Source organism: Leucopleurus acutus, assembly GCF_964270905.1.
Source record: "Leucopleurus acutus genome assembly, chromosome: 12".
NCBI lineage: Eukaryota > Metazoa > Chordata > Mammalia > Artiodactyla > Delphinidae > Leucopleurus > Leucopleurus acutus.
Window position 1 is genome coordinate 16,170,354 of NC_139154.1, and position 27,646 is coordinate 16,197,999.

The 27,646-nt window shown below is 41.2% G+C and overlaps 1 protein-coding gene across 1 annotated transcript in view; it reads right to left on the reverse strand.

The window, feature by feature from the left end:
• ACOXL (acyl-CoA oxidase like) overlaps positions 1–27,646 on the reverse strand; it is a gene marked incomplete at its 3' end in the record, with an annotated part of 382,726 nt that overhangs the window by 88,535 nt on the left and 266,545 nt on the right. The window contains 2 exon segments of the mRNA XM_082852053.1: positions 24,933–24,973; positions 24,976–25,043. Coding sequence (XP_082708179.1) covers positions 24,933–24,973; positions 24,976–25,043 — 109 coding nt within the window.

The following is a 27,646-nucleotide window of genomic DNA, read 5'->3' on the forward strand; positions in this document are numbered from 1 at the left end:
TTTATATATACATAAAGTAAAAAGCTGACATTTTTTAAATGCTCACCTCCCCAGACTCCTTTGCAACCAGGCTTAGACATGGGACCCCCACGGCCAATGAAAGTAGGCAGAGGTTTACTGGGTGGTGCTTCTGTGAAAACTGTTTTCCTGATAAAAGAGAGCCTGAGCTGACATGTGCCTTCTTCTCTTTGTCCTTTTCCTAGTTTCCTGCTTGGAACTCAGCCACCTTGTGGGTGTAAGAACAGTTAAAAGCCATACTAAGGAGCTGTATTAGTTCCCTAGAGGTGCTGTGACAAATCACCACCATCCTGATGACTTAAAACAACAGACACTTATTCTCTGACAGTTCGAGAGGCTGGAAGTCCAAAATCTAGGTATGGGTAGGGCCATGCTCCCCCCAGAGGCTCTAGGGGAGAATCCTTCCTTGCCTCTCCTAGCTTCTGGTGGTTGCCAGCAACCTTTGCATTCCTTGGCTTGTGAACCAATGACTTGAATATCTATACCTGCCTCCATCTTCACAAACCATTCTCCTCTGTGTCTCTAGGTCTCTCCTTTTCCTGTAAGGACACCAGTCATATTGGAGTAAGGCCTACCCTACTTCGCTATGACCTCATTTTAACTTGGTTATGTCTGCAAAGACCCTATTTCCAAATAAGGTCCCTTTTATAGATACTGGGGGTTAGGACTGAACATATCTTTTGGAGTGGGGGGGTACACAATTCAACTCACAACAGGAGGACGGAGGGGGAAGATAGCAAGAGCAAGGGGCCCAGCTTTAGCCGTGGACTCACCGTGCCTGTCTTCCGCATTCTTTGGGCTTCCGTCTTATTTATTTTTTTTAATTAGTTCATGTCTTTTATTAACCAATCCTACCCAGCCATGTGGAGATCTTTCTTGTCCTTTCAGATGTTTGAGGTCTCCTGCTAGTGTTCAGTAGGTGTTCTGTGAGAATTGTTCCATCTGCAGATGTATTTTTGATGTATTTGTGGGCGGAGGTGAGTTCCACATCTGTCTACTCCGCCATCTTGATTGGAGCCCCTAGGCTCCTGTTTTGGCAGCATTTAAAGCATTCCTCCCTTGGTACTCAGCCCCAAATCCATTTGCTATGTCCTTTGAATTTGTTTTCGGTGCCCACTCTTAAATCTACCCTCTTCCTTTTAACCTTACTGTGGATAGAGGGTGGAATCAGGTGGAAGGAAGAGTCCAGTCCTGACCAATAACCATACACGTTCGCCGAGCTTGGATACCAGATTCTACACACACTTCAGGTACCACGTGTCTTAAATTATGCCCATCCAATATGGAGAACAATACAATATGCAGTTACTTAAACAAGTTATATGAAGTAAAGTAGGTCAAACAATGATTTTTCCCTCACTTTCCACTTTTCTCCCTCAGGAGAGCTGCTCCCACTGTCCTCAGCAGCCCACCCCCTAGACTTGTGAGCCCTTGTCCAGGAGAGAGCAAATCCTGTACCTGCCCAGCAGATGATCACCTCATAGAGTAATGGAAATGGTGCACCCCAAATCATCCAGGCTGCACAGTCTTTTTCTTCTCCTTCTTTTTTCTCTTCTTTTCCTTCTCTGTAGTAGGTAGAGCCTGTGGCCTGGCTTCGCCAGACCTACCCCGCCTCCAGCACATGCTCACCTGGCCTCACCTCTGTTTTGCTGTAGATCCCTCTGTAGCCCGTGTGCTTCCCACTCAGCCCTGGCTGGGGAGGCTGGGGTCTCCCTGGGTCCAGTCTGCATCTCCCTCTGACGGCACCCTTGGTGTGGCCAGAGCACGAGGCTTCCGCCACCATCCCCACAAGGCCAGTCCTCACCTACTCAGCCCACACCTCCACCTTCCTGCCTCTCTTCCTGTTTGACTTTCTGTCTTGTTTTTGTGTGTGTGGGGGGCGGGGTGTGTGGTCCATATATATTTTTCTGCCTTCCAGTATTTTTTAATATCTATCTTTTTTTCATCTTTCTGTATTTCTCTCCCGAAATGACTCCTTTCTCTCTTTTTTGGTAACCTTACTTCACCACTTTTCCCTTGTCTATATTTTTAATGTTTCTGGAGTTTTCTGCATTTCTGTATTTTTTCTTTTTTTTTTGCGGTACACGGGTCTCTCACTGTTGTGGCCTCTCGCGTTGCGGAGCACAGGCTCCGGACGTGCAGGCTCAGCGGCCATGGCTCACAGGCCCAGCCGCTCCGCGGCACGTGGGATCTTCCCGGACCGGGGCACGAACCCATGTCCCCTGCATCAGCAGGCTGACTCCCAACCACTGCGCCACCAGGAAAGCCCCGTATTTTTTCTATTTTTTTCTGGGGTTTTGTTTTTCTATTTTTTTCTCTCCTATCATATTTCTGTGTCTGAATTTCTGTCTTTTTTCCTGGGTCGTTTGAGCTGTCTTTTCTCCTGTCTCCTCTATCCCTCTTTTCTTATGTGTTTGCCCACCATGTTATTTCTCCCTTTTCTCTTCAGGTTTGTTTCCAGATTAAGCTTGGTTCCCTCTGGGTGGCTTTGAGCAGAGGACCCCCTTCCCGCCACCTGCAGCCTCTCTCCCTGAACTCTGCCCTCTTCCCAATTCTGCCGCCCTCTTCCTGCACCAATGGGAAGGTGCTGGTTTGTCTCCCACTAACTTCTCAAAGAAAGCAGGGTGGTTGGGTCCACCAGCTGTCAGCTCACTGGTGGCTTCCTGAACTGGGAATATGGGATTCCTGATACCTTTACCCTAAGCTTTGAACCTGAGCTACAATTCCAGGAGAGCCAGTTAAATAAATCTCACCCAACATCCTACTATATGCGCAAAGTATATGTGTGTGTGTGTGTGTGTGTGTGTGTGTGTGTGTGTGTGTGTGTGTATATATATATATATGAGAAAGGACACTGGAGGGCACCCTTATGTCCACTGTTCCAGCTTGTTTCCTATGAGGAGAAGTAAATGTTCTCAAGATGCCCCAGAGAGGGCTGTGTCCTGGCTTTGGGGACCTGAGGGGAGGGGCCCGCCATGAGGTTCACACTCATCTCAGACACTGGGTCAGAGTTTGAACCCAGGGCCCTTGGCTCTGGCACCCCACCCCACCACGAGACCCTTGCTGGGCCCCAGCTCTGCACTAGGCTCACTGCACCAGAATCCCCCCTTCCCTCAGAAGGTGGCAGGTGGCAGCATTGCAGGGCTGAGGGGGTGGAAGAGCCCATGTGCGGGGAGATGAGTCACCTGGGTGCAAGGCTGGGATTCCCACACAAACACACCATGAGAACGATGGCTGCTATGATAGTATGAAGGTGCCCAGCATTGGGGACCTCCCCAACACACCCACATGCTCCGCAGCACTGGCCGTGGATGGTGAAGACATTCTGGTTTTAGGGTGAGTCCCAGGCAAGTCCAGTAACTGTCCCTAGATCTGGAACACAGATGTAGCTGGTCTGCCAGGGCGTGCCTTGTCCCCAGCTGCCAACAAAGCTGTGTGAGCACAGACCTGGCCCCCTTCCCTCGGCCCTCGCTGTTCACACAGAGGGCTCCCCCACAGACAGCCTGGGCCACAGCAGCAGAGAAAGCATCCTCCCCTACGGTGCTGGGAGCAGGTTCTCCATACGTGTGCATTCAAAGGCTCCCCTCCACCCTGAACTGTCCAGTCTCAGAGCACTCCCTCCGCTGCTTCAGAGATGTGCACGTCCCCTTCTCTCCACCTCCCTCACCGACAGCTCCCCCTCCCCCAGGTTCCCCGCTCTGGTCTCCCTCCTGCCAAGTGGGCACATCCATCCATCGGAGCCCTTGCCACGCTGCTCTGACCAGGGCAGGACTGCGACCTGCCTGGCACCCAGCCCAGTGGTCAGGGCCAATGAGCACATGAAGGACCCTGCCTCACAGACACTGGGAGTCGAAGTCGATTCCAGGGGAAGGGGTGGAATGCAATTGGATTCAGAGGGCATAGAAATAGCGAGAGGAAATTCAGTAGAGAGGAGTATACACAGCAAGGTGTGTGGGGCTCCAGGTCAGCCTTCTCACTGCATGGCAGCTACAGCGTCTGCAGGTTTTGGGGGGGTTGCCAGGGTCTCTGCAGACTCTTCTCTCACCTGCACTGTCCTCCAGGCTCTGGTCTGGGGCCTGGCAATATGAACAGACCCCAAAGACAGAGCCCTTTCCTAGCCAAGACCTGACTACTTTTGTCAGGCACATAAAAGATCCAGGAGTGGGGACGGGCAGGGGGGGACACACATGTTTGATCTGACCTGTTTCTCAATCTTTTCGCCACTAAAGCTTGACTGAAATTGTCAAAACATGAAATCAATAACGTCTTGGCAAAAGGCTCCTATAATTGAATACATTACTTCCCAATTTCTCCTCCTTTTCCCTTTTCATGTCAAATGAAGAGTCTGCTTTTTATTACTTAGCCTTTCAGAAGAGAAAACAATTGTTGGATGATACAACCTCTTTGGTCATGTAAGCGTACATTTGAATACATGCTTCTGAAATCGATCTTGATCATTTTCAGCAACAGATATGTAAACAAACAAATGCTGGATGCCATCTTCCTTTCTTAACAGTGTCCTCATTTTACAAGTTCCTTCTAATGTTCCGGTGGATGGAGGGATAGAGGTAGGGGTGGGGGTGGGAATCAGGAAACCATAAATAGATTTAACAGGCACCAAAGCGTGCATTTGGAGTACCGTCAGCTAGAAAGATCTTGTTTCAATAACACGATCTTCGCATTTAGCTGAAGACTAACTTATGGGGCCTGACTGCCCTTAGTGGCTGCTTAAAGCTGACATAAGGCAGAATAACGTACATTTAATATGTGAAAGAAATTAGCCCTCAAGATCTTTGTTTCCTGAATCTCTGCAGCAGCTCAGCTGGTGCTTGGCACACAAGACAGCTGGAGGAGGCCTTCTTGGGGCGGTGAGGGAAAGGCAAGGGGTACAGCACACAGAAAGCTCACCCCATGGGGGTCTAGAGTGAACTCAGGGGACAGCAGATTGAGAGGGAGAGCACAGAACCCACTGCAATTTGGACTCCATAGGGCTCTGCGCTTCCATGTCCACGAATGGCATCCTATCTTCCCCAGCCACAAACGGGAGTCCCAGGGGCATTCTTGACTCCACCTTCAGCCATGACCATGGCTGAAGTGATGGGCCATGACCCCCATCACTTGCAGGGAAGGTGGACGGTTCTCAACCCCGCACTCAGGGCGCACAGGGCTCCCCGCAGTGAGGACCCGCCATCACCGCCACAGTCACCCTCTGGCCAGCCTCTCCAGCCCGGGAACTGGGATGCCTATGTCTCGATGCTCAGTCTGAACCTGACAGTCACTCGCTCACATCACATGCCTCGCCTCCAAGGTCCTGCTCCCCTTGCTGGGGGATGGTGTGAAAGGGCGTGCTCTGCCGGTCACCATGCAGGACTCAGCTCAAGGACGCTCCTTCCGAGAGCCACCCGACACAGAAAATGGAGCGGCCCTCTCTCTGCTCCAGACCCCTCTCACTGCACATCCCCCCTGACCCTAACTGCCACCCATCCCTCCAGCTGAGAGTCCGTGTCTTAGTCATCTTTGAAGTCCCAGAACTCACACGGTGCAGGGCGCGCTATGTCACTGAGCAGCATCTGTCATACAAGGAACTATTCAGTGAAAATTCAAACGTTTACTTAATTGTTTTTTTTTAATTGTTTTTTTTCTTAATTGTTTATTTAAATCTATATATCTGAAGCTCCGATGAAGCACTTTTTTTTTTTTTTTTTTTTTTTTGCGGTACGCGGGCCTCTCACTGTTGTGGCCTCTCCCGTTGCGGAGCACAGGCTCCGGATGCGCAGGCTCAGCGGCCATGGCTCACGGGCCCAGCCGCTCCGCGGCATGTGGGACCTTCCCGGATCGGGGCACGAACCCGTGTCCCCTGTATCGGCTGGCGGACTCTCAACCACTGCGCCACCAGGGAAGCCCGAAGCACTTTTACTTCACTGTCACTCAGAGGCTTCTATTTTTGGCTAACCTTTTGGAATTCTGAAACAGCACCCATCTCATTATGTTGAGACGACCACTGCGTGAGCCTCTGTGTGCTCCTGTGTGCTCAGCAGGGAGAGGGCTTTGAGACACTTGTGAGTAAGGGGTGAATTAACACTAGGGGTTAAAACACAACAAAACAGCCTATTAGGAAAGCCTGAGCTGTTGGCGAGCGGCAAAGGAAGAGCAGCAGGTCGCTGAGAGCTGCCACATGAAATTCTAAGGTCAATAGGTGGTGGTCTGTCCCACCGCCAGGCTGCTAAGCTGATGAGGGGATGGGCTGGACTTAACACTGGCTGACTTGGGAGGCCAGGCTGGGAGGTGTTAAGCCCTTTATAGGGACATATGTGATTCCCTCCTTTGCATTATGCTGTGTCCTAATGTCATACACCTGTGAGCTTGGTCGCACATTCCTCATGGAGGCCCCTGCAGCCTGGCAAGTTTGCTGTTTCCCTTTTCTTAGCCCTGCTATCAGGGTGTTGGCTGTAGGCAAAGTGCTGGGCGCTAGGCTGTCTCTCATCACAGCAAGAACTTGACAAATGTCCTGATCCCAGCTGACCATAATGGTCTGCCCACTGGCCTTGAGGAAGGGCAGAAAAAATAGAATAATAGGCTCATTGCTGTTCACCCAAATTCTACAGTTTCCAGTAGCATCAAGCCCCAGGATGTGTCAACCCCCTAATCATAGAGAACTTGAAGAAACTGTTGTTAAAGCCCATAGTGAACACCATACTTGAAAGTGAAAGGTTGAAAGCTTTTCCTATAAGATCAGGAATAAGATAAGGATGCCCACGCTCGCTATCCTTATTCAACATAGTACTGGAAGTCCTAGCCAGAACAATTAGACAAGAAAGAAATAAAGGCATACAAATTGGAAAAGAAGAAGTAGAATAGTTTCTATTTGCAGATGATATGATCTTATATATAGAATATCCTAAAGAGTCCCCCCAAAAACATTACAACTAATAAATGAATTCAGTAAAGTTGTAGGATACAAAGTCAAAATACAGAAATCAGCTGCATCTTTCTACACTAACAGTGCAATATCTGAAAAAGAAATAAAAACAATCTAATTTAGAGTTGCATCAAAAACCAATAAATTAGGGCTTCCCTGGTGGCGCAGTGGTTGAGAGTCCGCCTGGCGATGCAGGGGACACGGGTTTGTGCCCTGGGAAGATCCCACATGCCGCGGAGTGGCTAGGCCCGTGAGCCATGGCCGCTAAGCCTGCGCATCCGGAGCCTGTGCTCTGCAACGGGAGAGGCCACACAGTGAGAGAGCCCGCGCACCACAAAAAAAACAGAAAACAAAACAAAACAATAAATTAACCAAAGAAGTGAAAGATCTGTACACTGAAAACTATAAGATGAAAGAAATTGAAGAAGAAAAAAATAAATGAAACAATATACCATGTTCATGGATCAGAAAAACGAATATTGTTAAAATGTCCATACTACCCAAAGCAATCTATAGATTCAAAGCAAACCCTATCAAAAAAATTTTTTTCCCCAGAAATACAAAAAAAAGTCCTAAAATTCATATGGGACCACAAAAGATCTTAAATAACCACAACAACACTGAGAAAAAACAAAACTGGAGATATCACACTTTGAGATTTCAAACTATATTACAAAGCTACAGTAATCAAAACAGTGTGGTGTTGGCATAAAAAAAGGACACACAGAGCACTGGAACAGAATCAAGAGCCCAGAAATAAAGCTATGCATGTATGGTCAACTAATATTTGACAAGAGAACCATGAATACACAATAGGGAAAGGATAGTCTCTTCAATAAAATATGTAGAAGAGTGAAATCAGACCCCTATCTTACACAACTTACAAAAATTAACTAGAAATGGATTATAGACTTAAATATTAAGACCTGAAACCATAAAACTCCTAGAAGAAAACAATGTCTTGACAACAATTTTTTTGGATTTGACACCAAAAGCACAAGCAACAAAAGCAAAAATAAACAAGTGGGACTACATCAAACTAAAAAGCTTCTACACAGCAAAAGAAACAAATCAACAAAATGAAAAGGCAACTTGCAGAACGGGTGAAAATATCTGCAAACCATCTATGTGATAAGAGGTTAATACCCAAAATATATAAGAAACTCATACAACTCAATTGTTTAAAAAAAGCCCAAAAACAAATAATCCAATTTTTAAAATGGGCAGTTGACCTGAATAGACATTTTTCCAAAGAAGACATACAAATGGCCAAAAGGTACTTGAAAAGATGCTCAACATCACTAATCATCAGGGAAATACAAATCAAAACCACAATGAGATATCACCTCATACTGTTAGAATGGCTATAATCAGAAAGACAAGAGATAAAAAGTGTTGGTGAGTATGTGGAGAAAAGGGAATCCTTGTGCACTGTTTGTGGGGATGTAAATTGGTACAGCCCCTATGGAAAATAGTATGGAGGGTCCTAAAAAAATTTTAAATGGAACTACCATATGATCCAGAAATCCCACTTCTGGGCATTTATCTAAAGGAAATGAAATCACTATCTTGAAGAGATATCTGCACTCCTATGTTCACTGCAGCATTATTTACACAAACCAAGATATGGAAGCAACCTAAGTGTTCGTATATATACATATATATATATACACACACACACATACATATACAATGGAATAGTATTCAGCATAAGAAAGAAGGAAATCCTGCCATTTGCAACCACACAGATAGACCCTGAGGTCGTTATGATAGGTAAAATAAGTCAGACATAGAAAAACAAACACTGTACGATCTCATTTATATGTAGAATCTAAAAAAGCTGAAGTCATAGAAACAGAGTAGAATGGTGGCTGTCAGGGGCTGCGGGCAGAAGAAATGGACACATGTTGGTCAAAGGGTACAAACTTCCAGTTACAAGAGGAATAAGTCCTGGGGATCTAATGTATAGCACGGTGACTATAGCTAACACTATTATACTACATACTTGTAAGTTGCTAGACAGTAGATCCTAAATGTCTCACTCTCTACCAGAAATGTAATTATGTGAGCTGATGGGAGTGTTAACTAACACTATTGTGGTAATCAGTGTACCATATATGAATCATCACATTGTACACCTTAAAATTACACAATGTTCTATGTCAATTATATCCAATAAAGCTGAAAAAAAAGGAGAGACCCCCCCCAAAAAGAAACTGTTGTTTAGTATTCAGTCACTTATACCAAGTCAAACTCACCAGTAATTAGGGTGCTACAAATTAGAAAACTCATTTCTATGGTATTGCTCTTCAACCGTGAGCCCAGAGTTTGGTACGTGTCCCCATAGATCTGCCTCTCTCTGAAACTAAGCTGTCTTGTCCCCTTGCCCTGTCTGGGTGACTTTCCCAACGGTCCATGCCTGGGCCTTCCTTACCACCTTGGTCAGGGCACTGCTTCCTGGGGTCCAGCCTCTGGGATGTAAGATCTCTAATAGAAGGTTCAGAATCTCTAGGGTATGTCTGCCTGACTTCGGGGCAGCCCTCAATAGCCCAGCTCTTGCCAGACTCCTGTGACCCTGGCCACTGGCCCAGACCTCCCCCATCATCTGTCACCATGCTCTCTGGATTCCATGCTGCTGGCTGGCCTGGGCACCCACAACTGTGCTTTGGTGTGACACTGAAAACTGTCTAGCACAGAACTGACACTTGGTGAATGTTGTTGCCATTAGCCATTTCTTCTTTTCCCCAATCAGTGTATCAAGATTCAGCAGCTGAATCTTGGAAACTTCTAAGTTTCCAATTTCATATACAAAAAAATGCTAAGTGCCTGTAATGCAAACAACCTAAATGCTGTGAGGCACCACTTAAGTTATATCTTTAAATTTTTTAATTGAGGAATAAGAGGCATACAGTCAGATGCATAAATCTTAAGTTGACAGCTTGATGATTTTTTACATGTGTATGTAACCATGTAACCACCCAGGCCAAGGTATAGAAATTTCCCAGACCCTGTTCTGTACTCCCTCTCTGTCAGTACCAGTCTCCCACTCTCTGATCCCCAGATAACCATCTGCTAATTTCACCCCTTCTTGAATGAATGTCATATAAATGGAATCATGCATTATTAATTTTTTCTGCCAGGCTTCTTTCACCACACATAACATCTGTAAAATTCACTTATTTGGTTGCAGGTAACAGTACTTCATCCCTTTTTATTGCTGGATACAATTCCGATGTATGAAGATACCACAACTGGTTTATCCAGACTCACGCTGATGAACATTCGGGTCGTTTCCAGTTTTTGACTATTACTGATACAGCTGTTATAAACATTCTTGTATAAGTCTTTTTGTGAGCAGGGTTTCATTTTTCTTGGGTAAATACCTAGGGAGGAAAGTGCTGGTCGTAGGGTGGGTACATAATTAACTTTATAAGGAGCTGCCAAACTGTTTTCCAGAACGGGTATTGCTATTTTACACTACCAACAGCAATTATGAAAGTTCCCCTTGTTCCATATTGTCACCATGATTGAATTTCATCAATCGTTTTAGTTTAACACAGTGCAGTGGGTGTGTCGTGGTATATCATTGTGGTTTTAATTTCAATTTCCCTGGTGACTAATAAGATTGAGCAAAGTTTAATGTGCTCATTACCATTCTTTTTTTTTTTTTTGTAATTTTATTTATTTATATATTTATTTATGGCTGTGCTGGGTCTTCGTCTCCGTGCGAGGGCCCTCCCTAGCTGCAGCAAGCGGGGGCCACTCTTCATTGCAGTGCGCAGAGCCCTCACTATCGCGGCCTCTCCCGCTGCGGAGCACTGGCTCCAGACGCGCAGGCTCAGCAACTGTGGCTCAGGGGCCCAGCCGCTCCGCGGCACGTGGGATCCTCCCAGACCAGGGCCCGAACCCGTGTGCCCTGCATTGGCAGGCAGACTCTCAACCACTGCGCCACCAGGGAAGCCCCCATTACCATTCTTTTATCTTCTTTTGTGAAGTGTCTTTCAAGTCTCTTGTGTAATTTTTCTTAGATTATGTCTTTTTGTTACTAAATTAGAGGAGGTCTTTATGTATTCTGGATAAAAGTCTTTTGTCAGATATATGTGTTGCAAATAATTTCTCCAAGGTCATGGCTTATCTTTTTGCTTTCTTACTGGTATCTTTTGGAGAACAATTTGTTTTTAATTTTGAAAAAATTCCAATCAATCAATATTTAATTGAATGGTTAGTGCTTTTTATCTTTTTTCTAAGAAATCTTAGTTTTTACCCCAATGCCAAAGAGATGATATCCTATGTTTTCTTCTAAAAGTTTTATAGTTTTCACTTTCACTTTAAGTCTATGGTCAATTTCAAATTAATTTTTGTGTATTATGTGAGGAATAGGTCAAGGTTCATTTTTTTATCGTTCGGATAGTTAGCTGTTTGTTGCACAATTTGCTGAAAAAATTTCTCTCTTCATCATTTAATTTCCTTTGTACCTTTGTAAAAAAATCAAATGAACATATATTTGTGGGTCGATTCCTGGACTCTATAGTGTTCTACTGATCTATTTGTTTATCTTTATGCTAATCCCATACTGTCTGGATTATCAGAGCATTAGCATTAACTCTAAAATCAGGTAGTACAAGGCCTGCACATTTCTTCAACTTTTTCATAGTTGTTTTGGCTATTTTAGGCTATTTGTATTTCCACATGAATTGTCAAATCAGCTTGTGAGTTTCTACAAAAAGTCCTGCTGCGATTTTGACTGAGATGGTGTTGACTCTAAAGACCAATTTAAGGAGAATGAACATCACAGCAATACTGAATCTTTCCATGCACAAACATGATATACTTTTCCACTTCTTTAAGTTTTCTTTAATTACCTTCTGCAATGTCTTATAGTTTTCTATATACAGATCTTGCACTGTTTGAATTTTTATTGTAAAATATATTCCTAAGAACTTCATGTTTTTTAATGATATTATAAATTTAATTTAATTTTACATTTTGTTTTCCAATTGTTTATTGATAGTGTATAAAAATAAAATTTATTTTGGATACTGAGTTTGTATCCTGTAACCGTGTATTGATTTACTAGTTCTGGTAGAGTTTGTGGGTATTTTTGGTAAAGTCTTTCATATTTTTTATTTAAACAACTATTTCATCTGCAAATTAAGACAGATACATTTCTTCCTTTACAATATTTGTCATTTATTTCTTTTTCTTGCCTAGCTGTTGCACAGCTAGGACCTCCAGTGTAATGTCAAATAGAAGTGGTGATAGTGGACATTCTCACCTTGTTCTCCCTCTTAGTGAGGAAAGCGGGCAATATTTCTCCATTAGATATGTTAACTATAGGTTTACTGTAGATGTGCTGTTTCAAAATTGAGGAAATGAGTTTCTATTTCTAGTTTGCTAAGACTTTTTATAACCATGAACTGATGTTGGAGGTTGTCAAATCTTTTTCTGCATTATATAATCACAAAATTTTTCTCCTTTATTTTGTCAATGTTGTAGATTTCATTGATATTTGAATGTTAAATCAACACTGCATTCTTGGAGTAAACACCACTTGGTGACATATTTTTCTTTGTATATATATCGCTGGATGCAATCTTTAATATTTTATTATACATTTCTACCTATGTAATGAAAATATTGGTTTATAATTTTTTCTTTGCAATGTACTTATTAGTTCTCATATCAGTATTATATGGGCTTTTGAAAGAGTTTTGTGTAAGACTGGTATAATTTTGTCTTCAAATGTTTGATAGGATTCAACAGAAAAACCACCTGGACCTAGAGCTTTCTTTGTAGAATGTTTCCATTACAAATTAAATTCATTTAATAGATATTTTTAGCTCCCCTGTTTGTTTGTTTTTTGCTTGCTCTTGAAAGTTGTGTTTTTCCAGGAATTTGTTCTAAGTTCTTGAATTTATGTGCATAACGTTGTTCATAATATTCCCTTATTGTATTTTAATCTCTGTCCTATATGTTATGATATTTCCTCTTTCATTCTTGATCTTGTTAGCTAGTCCTTTATCTCTTTTTCTCTTGATCAGTCTTGCTGGGGATCAATCAATTTTTAATCATTTCAAAGAACAGACTTTTAGGTTTGTTGATTTTCTCTAGAGTTTATTTTCTACTTTATTGATTTCTCTCTAATCTTTATCATTCCCTTTATGCTACTTACCTCGCTCTTCTTTTTCTAGCTCTTAAGGTGGAAACTTACATCATTTACTTAAATCTTTTTTTATTTTCTAAGATAAACACTTCAATCTATAAATTTCCCTCTGAGGGCTCTTTTCACTACACCCACCAAATCTGATATGTTTTGCTTTCACTATCGTTCAGTTTGAAATATTTTCTAACTCCCCTAGAGACTCCTTCTTGGATTCACAGAAATGAGTTGCTAAATATTTATTTGGGAGATTTTTCCAGATATCTTTCTGTTATTGATCTCTAATTTAATTCCATTATCAATAGGGAAAATATTCTGTATTATTTTGATATTTTAAATTTTTTACTGAGATTTGTCTTACGAACAGCAACTGTAGTTCTGGGTGTAGTTTTCAATAAATGTCTATAAATGCTAAATAGATAGAGTTGGATGATAGTGTTGTTCACATCTTTTAAGCCATATTGAATTCCTGTCTATTTGTTTCATCAATTATTGGATTTGTCTGTTTCTCCCTTTGGTTCTGTCAATTTCTGCTTCATGCTTTTTTTTTTTTTTGGCCAGGCCACATGGCATGTGGGATCTTAGTTCTCCAACCAGGGATCGAACCCATGCTCCCTGCAGTGGGAACATCGATGCTTAAACCCTAGAATGTCAGGGAAGTTCCCCTGCTTCATGTATTTTGAATGTCTGTTATGGTGCATACCTATTTCAGATTATTGCCTTCTTGATGAAGTGGTCTTTTAATCTTCATGAAATGACCCTCTTTATCCTTGGTAATACTCTTTGTCTTAAAGTTTGCTTTATCTGATATTAATTTAGTCTCTCATGTTCTAGTTGCAAGCTATATCTTTTTCTTGTCTTTATCTTTATCTTCAAAGCATATAGATGAGATTTTGCTTATTTTTAACCCCCTATGACAATTTAATTGCCTTTTAATGGGAATGTTCAGTCCATTTACATTTAATATAGTTACTGATAATGTTGGGTATAAGTCTACTATACTACTGTGGTATGTCTGTCTCCTTAGGTCATTAGTTTTTGTTCCTTCTTCCATGCCTTCTTCCAGATTAACTGAGGATTTTTCTTTTTTGTCTCAGTTTACCTTCTCTATTAAAATATATATTCTTTACTATGACAGTCTGCCTTCAATTAATAACAATTCATGTATAACATAAGAACCTTATAATAGTATAATTCCAAGTACTTTAAATCCCATCTTTTGTGCTAAGGTGCCATATATTTTACTTCCATATACATTAAAAAACCAAAATAACTACGATTACGTTTGCTTTAAATAGCCAATTGAATTCTAAAAAGTTTAAAACAAGAAGGAAGGTGTCATTAATATTTACCTACACATTTTGCATTTTCACTGTTCATCTTTCCTTTAGGTTTAAATTTCCATGCAATTTCATTTTGTTCAGCTTGAAGAAACTTCCTTAACATTCCTTCTAGTACAGGTCTGCTTATGACAAATTTTCTCAGCTTTCCTTTGCCTGAAAATGCCTTAAATCATTTTTGATACATATCTTTGCTGGCTCTAAAACTCTAGGGAGAAAGTTGGTGGTTTGTTTTTTTTTCCAGCACTCTAGAGACATCTTTTCCACTGTCTTCTGGCTCTACAATTTCTAATGGAAATCAACCATCATTCTTATCATTTCTTTTCTGTTTCTAATGTTCCTTCTTCTCTGGCTACTTTTACAATTTATTCTTTATCTTTGATTTTCAGCAGTTTTACTATGATGTGCTTCTGTTTTTATGTTTGTTTGTTTGGTTGGTTTCCATCCTCTCTGTCTGAATCTTGCGAGCTTTCTGGATTTGTGTGCTGTCATTTCTTTAAAAATTGGCTGATACCTTTTCTGTTCCATTCTGTCTTATCTTTCTCTGAGACTCCAAGTGCATGTATATTAGAGTGTGTGATTCTGTCCCACAGGTCACTAAGGTTCTGTTCATTTTTATCAATCTTTTTCTCTCTGAGCTTTAGCTCAAAGGATTTCTATTGATGTCTTCATGTTCACTGACATTTTCCTCTGCTGCATCCAATCTGTTGTTAATTCCACCCAATTAATTTTTTAATTAATTAATTTATTTTTTGGGCTGCATTGGGTCTTTGCTGCTGCGTGCAGGCTTTCTCTAGATGTGGCGAGCAGGGGCTACTCTTTGTTGTAGTGCACGGACTTCTCATTGTGGTGACTTCTCTTGTTGTGGAGCATGGGCTCTAGGCACGTGGGCCTCAGTAGTCTTGGCATGTGGGCTCAGTAGTTGTGGCTCGCAGACTCTAGAGCGCAGGCTCAGTAGTTGTGGCACATGGGCTTAGTTGCTCCGTGGCATGTGGGATCTTCCCAGACCAGGGCTCAAACCCGTGTCCCCTGCATTGGCAGGCAGACTCTTAACCACTGTGCCACCAGGGAAGTCCCAATTCTTTATTTATAATATTGTATTTTTCAGTCCTATCTTGCTTGGGTTTTTAAAATATACAAAATTTCCAAAAGTCTCCTGAAAATTTCTTTTATTATGTCCTGTCCACTCTTTAATAAATTCATCATATTTTTTAAAAAGTGCTTGTCTTCTAATTTCAATACTGGAGTTATTTTTGGTGTCTTTTTCTACTGACTGATTTTTCTCTTGATTATGGATTACATGTTCCTACTTGTTCACATGTCTGGTAATATTTTATTGTATATTGGACACTGCAAATACTACTCATTCTGGATCCTGTTATTTTCCTCTAAAGAGTATTGAGTTTTATTCCAGCATGCTTTTAAATTTGAATCTGTAGAGGCTTGGTTTAATTCGTTGTCAGGAAGAACCTTTTTGGTTTTGCCTTTAGTATCTTTTAATTCTCCTTGTAGTCCTTGAGGAAATCCCCTTTCCTGGGGCATAGTTTTTTATACCTAAGGTATGGCCCTTCTGGTGTTCCAGTGGAAAGCTTTCCATACCTCTCTAACTGGGCAGAACTCAAACTATATATTCTGTGTCCTATGTGGTAGGCAACAGTTGAATTCTCTGCTCAGCTTTTTAAGCCTTTCAAATGAAAGGTCCCTTGAGCGCTTTGGAGTCTTGTCCACCTATGCATATTTCAGATATCAGTTAAAGATTTGAGTAGTGTTAATACACATATTTTGAAGTTTCCCTCTCTATGGCTCCCTTTTTTTAAATTTTCCCCTTCAATTTTCAGTCTTTCTGACAGTCCCAAACTCTATCTGATGACTCCTCAGGACATTAAGATTGAGGTTCCCATGTGGTAACTTCTTTAACCTAAATGTAGGGAAAGGCTTTCTCTCTGTTAAAATCCATTTGACTACACAGAAGTTAAACACCTTTTTGCATGGCAAAAATTACCATGAACAATGTCAAAAGACAAGTGACAAACTGGAAGAAATGTTTGCAATATGACAAAGGTATAAGATCCTTAATATAGAAAATTATTGTATAAAAATACCGAAATCCCTATGGATAAATGGGAAGCTAATATGAACAAATAATACCTGAAAAATATGTTAAAATAGCTCTCACATAGACGAAAAACTATGCAAACTCACTCATAATTAGAGAAGGGACTTAGACCAATATAGAGATATAATTTCTCACCTATCAAATTGGCAAAAATAAAAAGTATGAGAACACATTCTGTTGATGAGGCTGTGAAGAAACAAACGTTGCTGGGGAGAATGCAAACTGGTACAACCTTTCTGAGGGATAATTTGACAATACTTAACCAAACTACATATGCACTTCTCTTTGGACCCAGCAATCACACTTCCAGAAATCCACCCTAAAGGTACACCTTAAGCAATACTAAATTTCATACGCATACAATAAAGAGGGGTTGAGTAAGCTATGATACATCCATACAGTGTATTATTCTGCTGTTTTTCTGTTTGTTTGTTTGTTTAAGAATAAGGTAGATCGGGCTTCCCTGGTGGCGCAGTGGTTGAGAGTCCGCCTGCCAATGCAGGGGACACGGGTTCGTGCCCTGGTCTGGGAAGATCCCACATGCCACGGAGCGGCTGCGCCTGTGAGCCATGGCCGCTGAGCCTGCGCGTCCGGAGCCTGTTGCTCCGCAACGAGAGAGGCCACAACAGTGAGAGGCCCGCGTACCGCAAAAAAAAAAGGATAAGGTAGATCTCTATGAACTGATGTAGAATGCTTTCCAGGACATATGGTTAAGAGGGGAAAAAAAATACAGAAGAGTATCTATAGTATGCGATCCTCATGAAAGAGAGAAAACAATATAAGAAAATACAAATGTATCTGATTATTTGTGTGAAAGAAATAAAGGAAGGATAAGTCAAAAACTAAATAGTCTGCTCACCTATTGTAGGTATGTGGGGCAAAAAGAGAAGAATGGAAGTGGGGATGTAGGAGTGAGGAAGGAGTGACAGTTCTGAGTATACTTTTTGTATAGCTTTGATTCTTAGAAACTTAGTAATGTTTCATGTAGCCAAAACATGAATGGATTCAAATCCACCAGGATGTCGGGAGATCCCAGAGTAGAATACAAATAGCCACAAATGAACCTAACTGTGTTGCAAATGAATAACACAGTCTCACTGAAGGAGAAGGAAAGAACGAGTCAAAGTAATTTTGGAAATACTACTTTGATTAGATACTGTAAGCTAAGTTCACAAAGACAAATACTGTATTCTCTTTGTAAATGTGTTTCTCACAGAGAGATGGGTTAGCAATTCTGAAACTACTTAATGTGCATACTAGGGAAGATCAAATAAGTAAACATAGTAGACAATGAAAGCCAGATTTCTCACTTTCTCAGAGAAAGAAATTACAAATAGGAAAGAGGGAATGCTTGTGGTTTGGGATTGGAATCAGAACTACCAGTATAAACTCATGGTTTCTAATATCCGTGCATACAAATCTGTGTGAGTGAGTAAACCTATACCTATTTTCTAGCTTAGAACAAGCCTAGAAGTAGTGACACTCCAGTAGCAATTAGCATACCCAGCAACCAGATATTGATTTTTAAATACTATTCTCCAATAAAAGGAACCAGGGACTCTTGGAGAAATGGTTGATTACAGGTTGGGCTGGGAAAATATGAGATGAGCCTGGAACATTTTATGGTACCAAAAAATAAGGAAGCGTTTCAAAAAAAAAAAAAAGATGGGGACATATCAAAGAGATACAGGGGCTAGTTAAACTGAGGGAGATCTCAATGGCCACAGCTGGGACAATTAGAGCAAGAAAATAAAATATGGTAGAATTGGACATAGCCCAAATATACAATAAATATCCATTAATCCACACTGATATAAATAATAATTAATTGAATAGATAAATCATTAAATCATTGGAGGAGAAGGGACAGTTCTTGCTTCTAATAAAGGAATGTAGCAGGAATGAGAGAAATAGAATTCCCAGTAATAAACACCACAGTATTATTTCCAGAAAGATCCATAGAGGATTACTAAAATAGTGGGTGAAAGTTTAAGGAAAAAAATAGTATATTTGCATAACCAAATGTGAGTCTCCTCTTTGCTCTTGGTGACTGCATTCCCTTGAAGAAACCACTAACCTTTTTGGTCCTCAGGTTGCCTCCTGAGGGACCCTTCTAGCTCTCACACAAAAAGGAAATGACTGCACCGCCCCTGCAGTTATTAGAAATATAACTTCCTCTTCCTTTTCCTTCTCATCACTTCCTCTTCTTTCTTTCCTTTCCATTCCCTACCCATAATAGGCTTCCCTAGGAAGAGAATTTAGGTGATCTCTTGGAGAGAAAGATGGAGGAAGTTAGAAGTGAGGGGAAAAGAGAAAATGCAACTCCTAGTATTAACTGGATTTAACGTAACTAGAATAAGAGAGAGGAAAGCATCACAGAACAGAAACATTTCCTATGACCAGAAACAACAAAGAGGGAAGTGCCAAGCTAAGCCTTAGGAGCACGGCACACAGGAGGTAGGCACAGGCAGCCTCGGATCTTCCTGTCTGGGGTCTCTCAGACCACCACCTACCCCTTCCTCACACCATGTACAGCTACTGGGATGTGGAAGTCAGCCACTCTTTCCCCCTCGCTGAGTTGCAGGAGTTTAAGCCTTAGCTCTCACTGAGAAATGGGTATATGTTCCCCATTAAAGGAATTTCAAGCCCCGGTCAGCAGCGAAGCCTTACTTTTGCATAAGGTGGCCACTGCATAGGCAGCACCCAGTGCTCTGAAGACAAAAAGGCCCCTCCACCAGGTTGCTCTGGTCTGCTGGTCATCTTCCCAGCCCAACTTGACCACAGGAGTTAGAAGATGCAAGATCAATGCAAACCAGGAACTCAGGAAATTTGGTTTCTAATCCTGTTTCCTGTCTTTGATGATCTGTCTCTGGAATAAAGCTCTTGGCATTTCTGTACCATGAGATTTTCAGTAAAACATCTGCTCTTCAGGTTGCTGTATTGGCTTTTAAAAATGTAACAAACACAACCCAGCTGCTGTTACTCTCTGATTCCTGTCTCCACTCTGAAACTCTCCGAGAAGTACAAGCAAAGCAGACCAGATATTCTCTTTGGGTTCATCGACAATGGCATTTTCCAGCTCCTCTCTGGATCTACCAGACATCACTGGCCCAAAGCTCTTGAGGACCTGCGACTGATGAGATTCTGGCAGCCTGACCTCCAGCACACGCCATGTGTGTGCCATCCAATCACTGATACAGACAGCTCACATTTTCTGCGGACAAGAACTCACATAAGATTCCATATGCCAACCAGGTGACCTGGGCAAAGAAACTGTTAGTCTAAAATTCTAGCAGAATAACTGGCATCATCTGTTAGAAAGATAGCCTTCAGAGGTACTATGATTTCATTATATTCTAAAGCTCTAAAGAGCTTTAGAGTCTCTCTCTCTCTCTCTCTCTCTCTCTCTCTCACGTGCGCGCACGTGCACACACACACACACACACAGCAGTCAGGCTGCACTGACCACAACAATAAAGACGGTAGGTGACTGTCACTTTTCTAAACAGAAAGCTCTATAAAGTTACATCTCCGAAAACCTTATTTCCAGCCTCCACCAATTCTTCTCCAACCAGACCTCAAATTCTGAATGAGAAAAAATATCTTAGGGTAGTTGTTTCCAAGTGAGCTGACTGCCCCCGAATTTTGAGGATGATTCATGATATTCATTTACAAACCACTTCTCTTTCCCTTTTGACTCAGCCTTGCAGTGTGGAGGAGGGCAACATGAATCAGATTTTTAAAATCATTCTTTTCCAGGTGATTCCTACACACCCTGAAATGGGGGAACCACCAGTGCAGCAGAAGAATATTACAGGTGACGAGAGACAGACATGAATAAACTGGGTAACCAGAACAGTCTTCATCCCACCTGAATCATCATCCCTCTACCTGCCCAATTTTTGTTACCCACATTTGAAAATAGTCATCTGTTAAACATATTGATTGCTCAGGGGATACATTTTTCTTCCCTAGATTTTTCTCTATAAAATGAAGTCCTTAATAAAATATTCTCAAAGTGACAAGTCATTGTTTATTGTCACCCCCCCACCACTAATGGGGAAGTGATACAGTGACCCTGATGAACAACGTTTGCAGCAGGATTTTAGAAAGCTGGGGGAGTGGAGCTTCCAAGACAAGCCATGGGGCTGGGCTCCCTCCATGGCCACCACCACACAGAAGGACATTTCCTGGCTCCATTTTAAGTTAGATTCTGGCTGCACCAAGGAGGGAAAGGCAGTATCAGATGATAGGTCTTTCGTGAGGACCTAGGGGTCTTGACTCTCTAACTCTGTGAACTTCTAGCCCTTAGTGCTCCCTCCAGGGTAAGAGGGAGATGGGCTATCTAACACGTGTGAGCTAAGTGTCTCCAAAATAAAATGTGCATTTGAGGAAAATTAAAGAGTATTTACTATAAAACAAAAGAAAAGCAGACTTCTGGAGCCCACTCCTATTTTTGCTTCTTGAAAAGATCCTGAACCAAATCACATGGTTATTTTTACAAGATCTTGGCATTCTAGATGAAATCACCCACCTTTGGACACCGTTCGAGGACTATTCTCCAGACCCCATTGGGGTCAGATGTTCACATTGCTGACCAGATCATTTTATTTCCAGATCCACCAAATTAATGTAGGTAGACGTAAGCCAACATAGAGCTAGCTGAACAAAAAGCTAAGCCAAAAATACAAACTTAAATGTAGAAGTCAGAATTCTTTTCTCTAAACTTGTAGGTTCTGTCATAATTTAGTACTTATTTCATTCTGCCTTGGGCTATAACTAGTGGACTTATCCCAAGGTAGGAGCATATCTTAATAATCTTTGTAGTCTTCGCATGCTTAGCCCTAGAAAACTGTATTGTTTAATGAATATTTAATTGAATTGACTATTAAAATGGTTACACTAATGGTAGTAACTCAGATAATTAACATGAGTACAAGGTTTATCATTTCTTAAATGCTTTTTAAAAAACATATTCTGGGCTTCCCTGGTGGCACAGTGGTTGAGAGTCCGCCTGCCGATGCAGGGGACACGGGTTCGTGCCCCGGTCCAGGAAGATCCCACATGCTGTGGAGCAACTAAGCTCATGTGCCACAACTACTGAGCCTGCACGCCACAACTACTGAAGCCCGTGCTCCTAGAGCCTGTGCTCCGCAACAAGAGAAGCCACCATAATGAGAAGTCCATGCTCTGCAGAAAAGAATAGTTCCCACTCGCCCTAGAGAAAGCCTGTGCGCAGCAACAAAGACCCAATGCAGCCAAAAATGAATAAATAAGATAAATAAATTTTACAAAAAGACACATGCACCCCAATATTCATTGCAGCACCATTTACAATAGCCAGGACATGGAAACAACATAAATGTCCATCAAGAGAGGAATGGATAGGGCTTCCCTGGTGGCGCAGTGGTTGAGAGTCTGCCTGCCAATGCAGGGGACACAGGTTTGAGCCCTGGTCCGGGTAGATCCCGCATGCCGCAGAGCGGCTGGGCCCATGAGCCATGGCTACTGAGCTTGCGCGTCGGGAGCCTGTGCTCCGCAACGGGAGAGACCACAACAGTGAGAGGCCCACGTACCGCAAAAAAAACCAAACAAAAACAAAAAAAAAAAAAAGAGAAAAAAGAGAGGAATGGATAAAGAACATGTGGTATATATAGATACAGTGGAATATTACTCAGCCATAAAAAGGAACGAAATTGGGTCATTTGTAGAGACGTGGATGGACCTAGACACTGTCATAGAGAGTGAAGTAAGTCAGAAAAAGAAAAACAAATATCATATATTTACATATATGTGGAATCTGAAAAAGTTGATGTAGACGATCTTATTTACAAAGCAGAAATAGAGGCACAGATAAAGAGAACAAACGTATGGATACCAAGGAGGAAGGGGGGGTAGGATGAATTAGGAGATTGTGATTGTCATATATACACTATTGATACTATGTATAAAATAGATAACTATTGAGAACATACTGTATAGCACAGGGAACTCCACTCAATGCTCTGTGGTAACCTAAATGGGAAGGAAATCAAGTTGACTTTTAATGTAATGAAACATATATTTTAACCTATGTTTTTCTCTAATGATCAAACAAAACAATGCCTTTCGCCTACCCTGCAATTAAAGTAAGAAATTGAGCATGTTTTTACTTCACTTTAGTTTTTTTTATCTTACCTTAAAATATTTTAGGAACCATTCTATTATAGAACCAATGACACAAAGGTTTTTTTTTAATTCATGTTTTTTTTCCAAAAACATTTTTTAGCTTATGTATTTAACTCTGGAACTAATTTTTTAAAACACATAATTATTCGTAGGCTGATTCACATGGACCATCGATCCTTTTATATCTTGACTTCCTTATTTTCAAGTTATTACTTTTAATTCTTTTTCATGTCTTATTGAGTAGGTCTGTGAATAAGTTTTAAGGAAGGCCATGGGAGTGAAATTGCTTCTGATTCTTAGATTTCTGAAGATATCTTTCCACTGCTTGTACTCATGAATTAAATTTGGTTTGGAATGGTATGCTTAGATCGTGAGTTTCCTCTTTAGAGGAGCAGGTCTTACTCCATTTGGAGATGGTGAATAAAGATTTAAGTTAAGTTTGTTTTTTTCCATTTGTTGGTAAACTATTATTTTCTGTCTGGTTGCTTTAATGAAATTCTCTTTACTCTGCATTTGCAAGCTATATCCAGGTATGGTTTTTATCCTATTAAAATCTTGATTTTTTTTACACTAAGAAAAATATATTTCTTTTCTGTTGGTTATTATATTTCTGCTCCTTTTGTTCCAGCATTTTCAGGAATATTTCAGGAATATTTCTTATCCATGGGTTGTATTTCTACTATTTTCACTCTGTGTTGATTATCATCTCATGCCATTTCATCATTTTTTAAAAATAATTAATTTATTTTTAGTTGTGTTGGGTCTTCATTGCTGCGCGTGGGCTCTCCCTAGTTGCAGCGGGCGGGGGCTAATCTTCACTGTGGTACACAGGCTTCTCATTGTGGTGGCTTCTCTTGTTGCAAAGCATGGGCTCTAGGCACGCAGGCTCAGTAGTTGTAGCTCACAGGCTCTAGAGCACAGGCTCAGCAGATGTGGCACACGGGCTTAGTTGCCCCACGGCATGTGGAATCTTCCCAGACCAGGGCTCAAACCCATGTCCCCTGCACTGGCAGGCGGATTCTTAACCACTGCATCACCAGGGAAGTCCCCATGCCATTTCATCTTTATCCTTTACTTCCACAGTCTTGGAAAGCTAGCTCATAGATTACATTTTCTCCATTGCTAGTTCTGCTTATAAGTGCATCTTTGCCTTTGATCGCATCCTTCTCTTACTTTGGCTGGCTCCATGTTTGATAAGGCAGGGAATGTGGAGAGACTTAAACCCACCTGGATGTGTCCTGAGCATCTGGCAGGAACTCTCCTCAGACCTACAACTGGAGGATGGAGTGGTTTGCACAAACCTGGCCCAACTTCCAGCAGGTACTCATCAGTCTCTCTGTTTCACAAGGTGGATTTTGACCATTTCTGCTCCCAAGGCTCTTCTGCCGCAGAGCATTTCTGAAGAGACTACCCATCCCCATGTGCCATTCATCCTCCTCCCGCTCTGTGTTGTACTGGGAGATGGAATCTCGGAATCAATATAAAAAGAGACAAACTGAAGGGGGAGAGTTTCATGGGACCCAATTCTGGTCCTCTTAGAACATAATTCCTTTGCAGAGGGGGAGCCGTGGTCTGACTTCAGGTTATGGTAGCCCTGAGGTCCTGAGCCTGGGTAGAAAGTGGGATAAGTAAAGCCTTCTCTTGGGGTCTTGTTGTCTATTCCATGTTGGGATGAGGAGATGAAACAGATATTGCTGGGGCGGGGGTGTTTCCTCAAACCAACCCCATTGGTACAGTACTTGGTGCAAATTCCCTCTAGATTTCTTATCAATGCTGATAAGAGGTTTTATGTTTTTGCAGAACGTCATGGGCATTTTAATAGGAAATAGAGTACATCTCAGGCTAATTCAATGGTTAATTTTCACATGTGCCTGATGCACGCCCCCCCCCAAGAAAACAATGTATTCACTATTACATACAATGACTCTTCAATTCCAATAAGGGTTCAAAATTACCCCACTCATCAACTCCCATGGCAGCCAAACGACACTTGCAGGTAAAATTCTAAAAGATGCCGCACAAGAGATAATCACTAACATCAGGGCCTCCAAAGCGAGCAAGGATGTCATGCAAAATGGCTTGTAGGAATTCTAGCCATTTCCAGAAGCTTGTAATTACGCTGACTCATCCTGTATTACATTAGCAGATGGTTCACCAGCAAGAATATGCCTTAAACACCAAAAGGAAAAATATAACACAATGTATCTTTACCTTATAATAAATCCGGGCCACCAAACCCCGCTGAAGAACGCTTCATGAAAATTGACTGCTTTCAACAGAAAGGCGAGATTACCGACTGTGTCCATGTTAAACGCCAGGAAACTGAAGGAAAAACACAGTGACCATCATTATTACTTTGTCCTCACCAACGAATTTCAATTTGAAAGAAATAGACAGGGTTTGTTTTTTCAAAAAGAATTTCCTCCCAAAAGATAAGTAGTGTAAGTACACGTAATCATCCCACTGCATCTCTTACTTGCTGTATTTTGTGCCTCTTCTCGCTATTTTTTGGATGAATGCTTGGATCTAGTTATTCTATGTGGTCATCCTTGTGATATAAGGATAATTTGGTTTACTGCTTTTTCCACTTACGACTTTTTTAATCTTTTAAAGAATATTTTATTTAGCTTTTAAAAAAATTTTTTATTGAAGTGTACTTGACGTACAATATTATATGTTACAGGTATACAATATAATGATTCACAATTTTTAAAGGTTATACTCCATTTAGTTATTAAAAAATATTGGCTATATTCCCTGTGTTGTACAATATATCCTTGTAGCTTATTTTATAACTAATAATTTATACCACTTACTATTGTATTAAAATAGTGTTTAATATTTTACATAGTCTTCCTTCATTAACAGCTATATAATTTTCATGAAGTAGGTTTATAATAATTTACCCAACATTGTTGGACATTTGTTATAACAGTGATTATAAATGCATAGTAGTAGTCAAATATATCTGTCACAAAGTACTTGGCAATGAATAATATTTCTCAAATACATTATGTATTTATTGCTAACTGTTGCTGTGAATTATTCAATAATCTCAATAATTCTGTGATGTGGATACTACAATCAACCAATGTACAGTTGGGAGAATCTGAGGCTCTGCAAGATTCAGTAACCTGCTCAAGGTCACAGAGGCAGAACACGTTCAAGCTCAGTGTTGTCTCAGGGGATGCCCGTATTGAAGGGAAGAGGAGCCCCAGAGGGCAGTGAGAGGGGTGTGGACAAGCGCAGGGTAGAGTGTGTCACAGAGATGGTGACTTTCTTCAGCAGGAAGTAATTTCCATCTTCCCCATATGGCAAATGAGGAAGCTGAGGCACATGGGAGTTAAGAGATTTAGGCACAAACAGACTCAAAACACCCAAGTCTCCCTCCAAAACTCTTGGGGCTTTTCATCATGCAACTCGGCCTTTTGGGGTGATTTTGTCCCCCCAACACTCCATGAAACTTCTGTCTTTAGAACTTAGAATTAACTAAGGAGTTAATTCACAGTTAGGGTTTCCCGTATCTCAGCTACCCCTTTGCCCTCCCCTTCCCCCAGATCTTTGGGAAGTAAGTTATTATAAGACCCAAATAATTTAGATTCTCTTTAATTAAAATTTAAAACCTACACGTAGCTTGCTGTTGCTTAATCAGAAGCCACAAGAGAAATATTAAGAAGCACTGATACAGTGCTTTTGAGAATCATCCTCCATTTAGACAAGTAAGATGGGAGGTTACTTACATGCCAGTTACACGGTAATTTAAACTATATCAATACTTATTCTGAATCTAGTCTTTAGAAGATTGGGTTTCTGTTTCAAACTATTTCACAAAAGCTGTAAAGAACTTTCATATTCTACTGAAAAGCATGTTTTAGTCATTCCAGGGGCTGTTACTATGAAACATGGAGACTGTGAATGTTGTTATTAGAAACTACCTTTCCTGGGATATTTATTGTAGAACGCTGTCCACCTGAGGTTGTGAACAGCATGCACCACAGGAAGTGGACTTCATCCACCCACCCTATCATAGTCACCTACCAAGCATGACTGTGCCACATGGCTCTAGGAGCTCACCCAGCATAGAAGACTAGGCAGAGTCTCTTAAAAGTAGGAAAATCACTAAGGGCAACCTCCTTGTATTTCACAAGAAGGTCGAAATGACTCTAAATTTAAATAAAATTTAAATTAAATTCAAAGGTGCATCATGAGTCATCAGGAAGTTGCAAATGGAAACCACAATGAGGTAGCATAATAAATCCACCAGAATGACTGAAACTAAATAGACTGACAACTTCAAATGTTGACAAGGATAAGGAGTAACCAAACTCCCATACTTGTTGATGGACTGTAGAACTATAAAACCACACTGGAAAAAGTTATCAGTTTCTCATAAAACTAAATACACATAACCTATGACTCAGCAATTCCATTCCTACTATTTGCCTTAGAGAAATAAAAACACATTCATGAAAACACTTGTATACAAGTGTTCACGGAAGTTCTGCTCGGAGGAGTGAAAACTTGTTAATATCCGAGGTGTCTACCTGTCACGAGAATGGAAAACAATACAATTATACACCAATAAAATGGACAACCTAGAAGAAATGGATAAAGTCCTAGAAACGTATGCTCTTTCAAGACCGAATGAAGAAGAAATAGAAAATATGAACAGACTAATTACCAGTAATAAAATTGAATCAGTAAAAGAACCAAACAAACTAAAAAAACTCCCAACAAACAAAAGTCCAGGACAAGGTGGCTTCATAGGTGAATTCTACCAAAAATTTAAAGAACAAGTAACACGTATCTTTCTCAAACTACCCCAAAATATCGAAGAGAAAGGAACACTTCTGAACTCATTATATGAGGCCAGCATCACCCTGATACAAAAACCAGTAAAGATATTAGACAAGGGGAGACCTTCA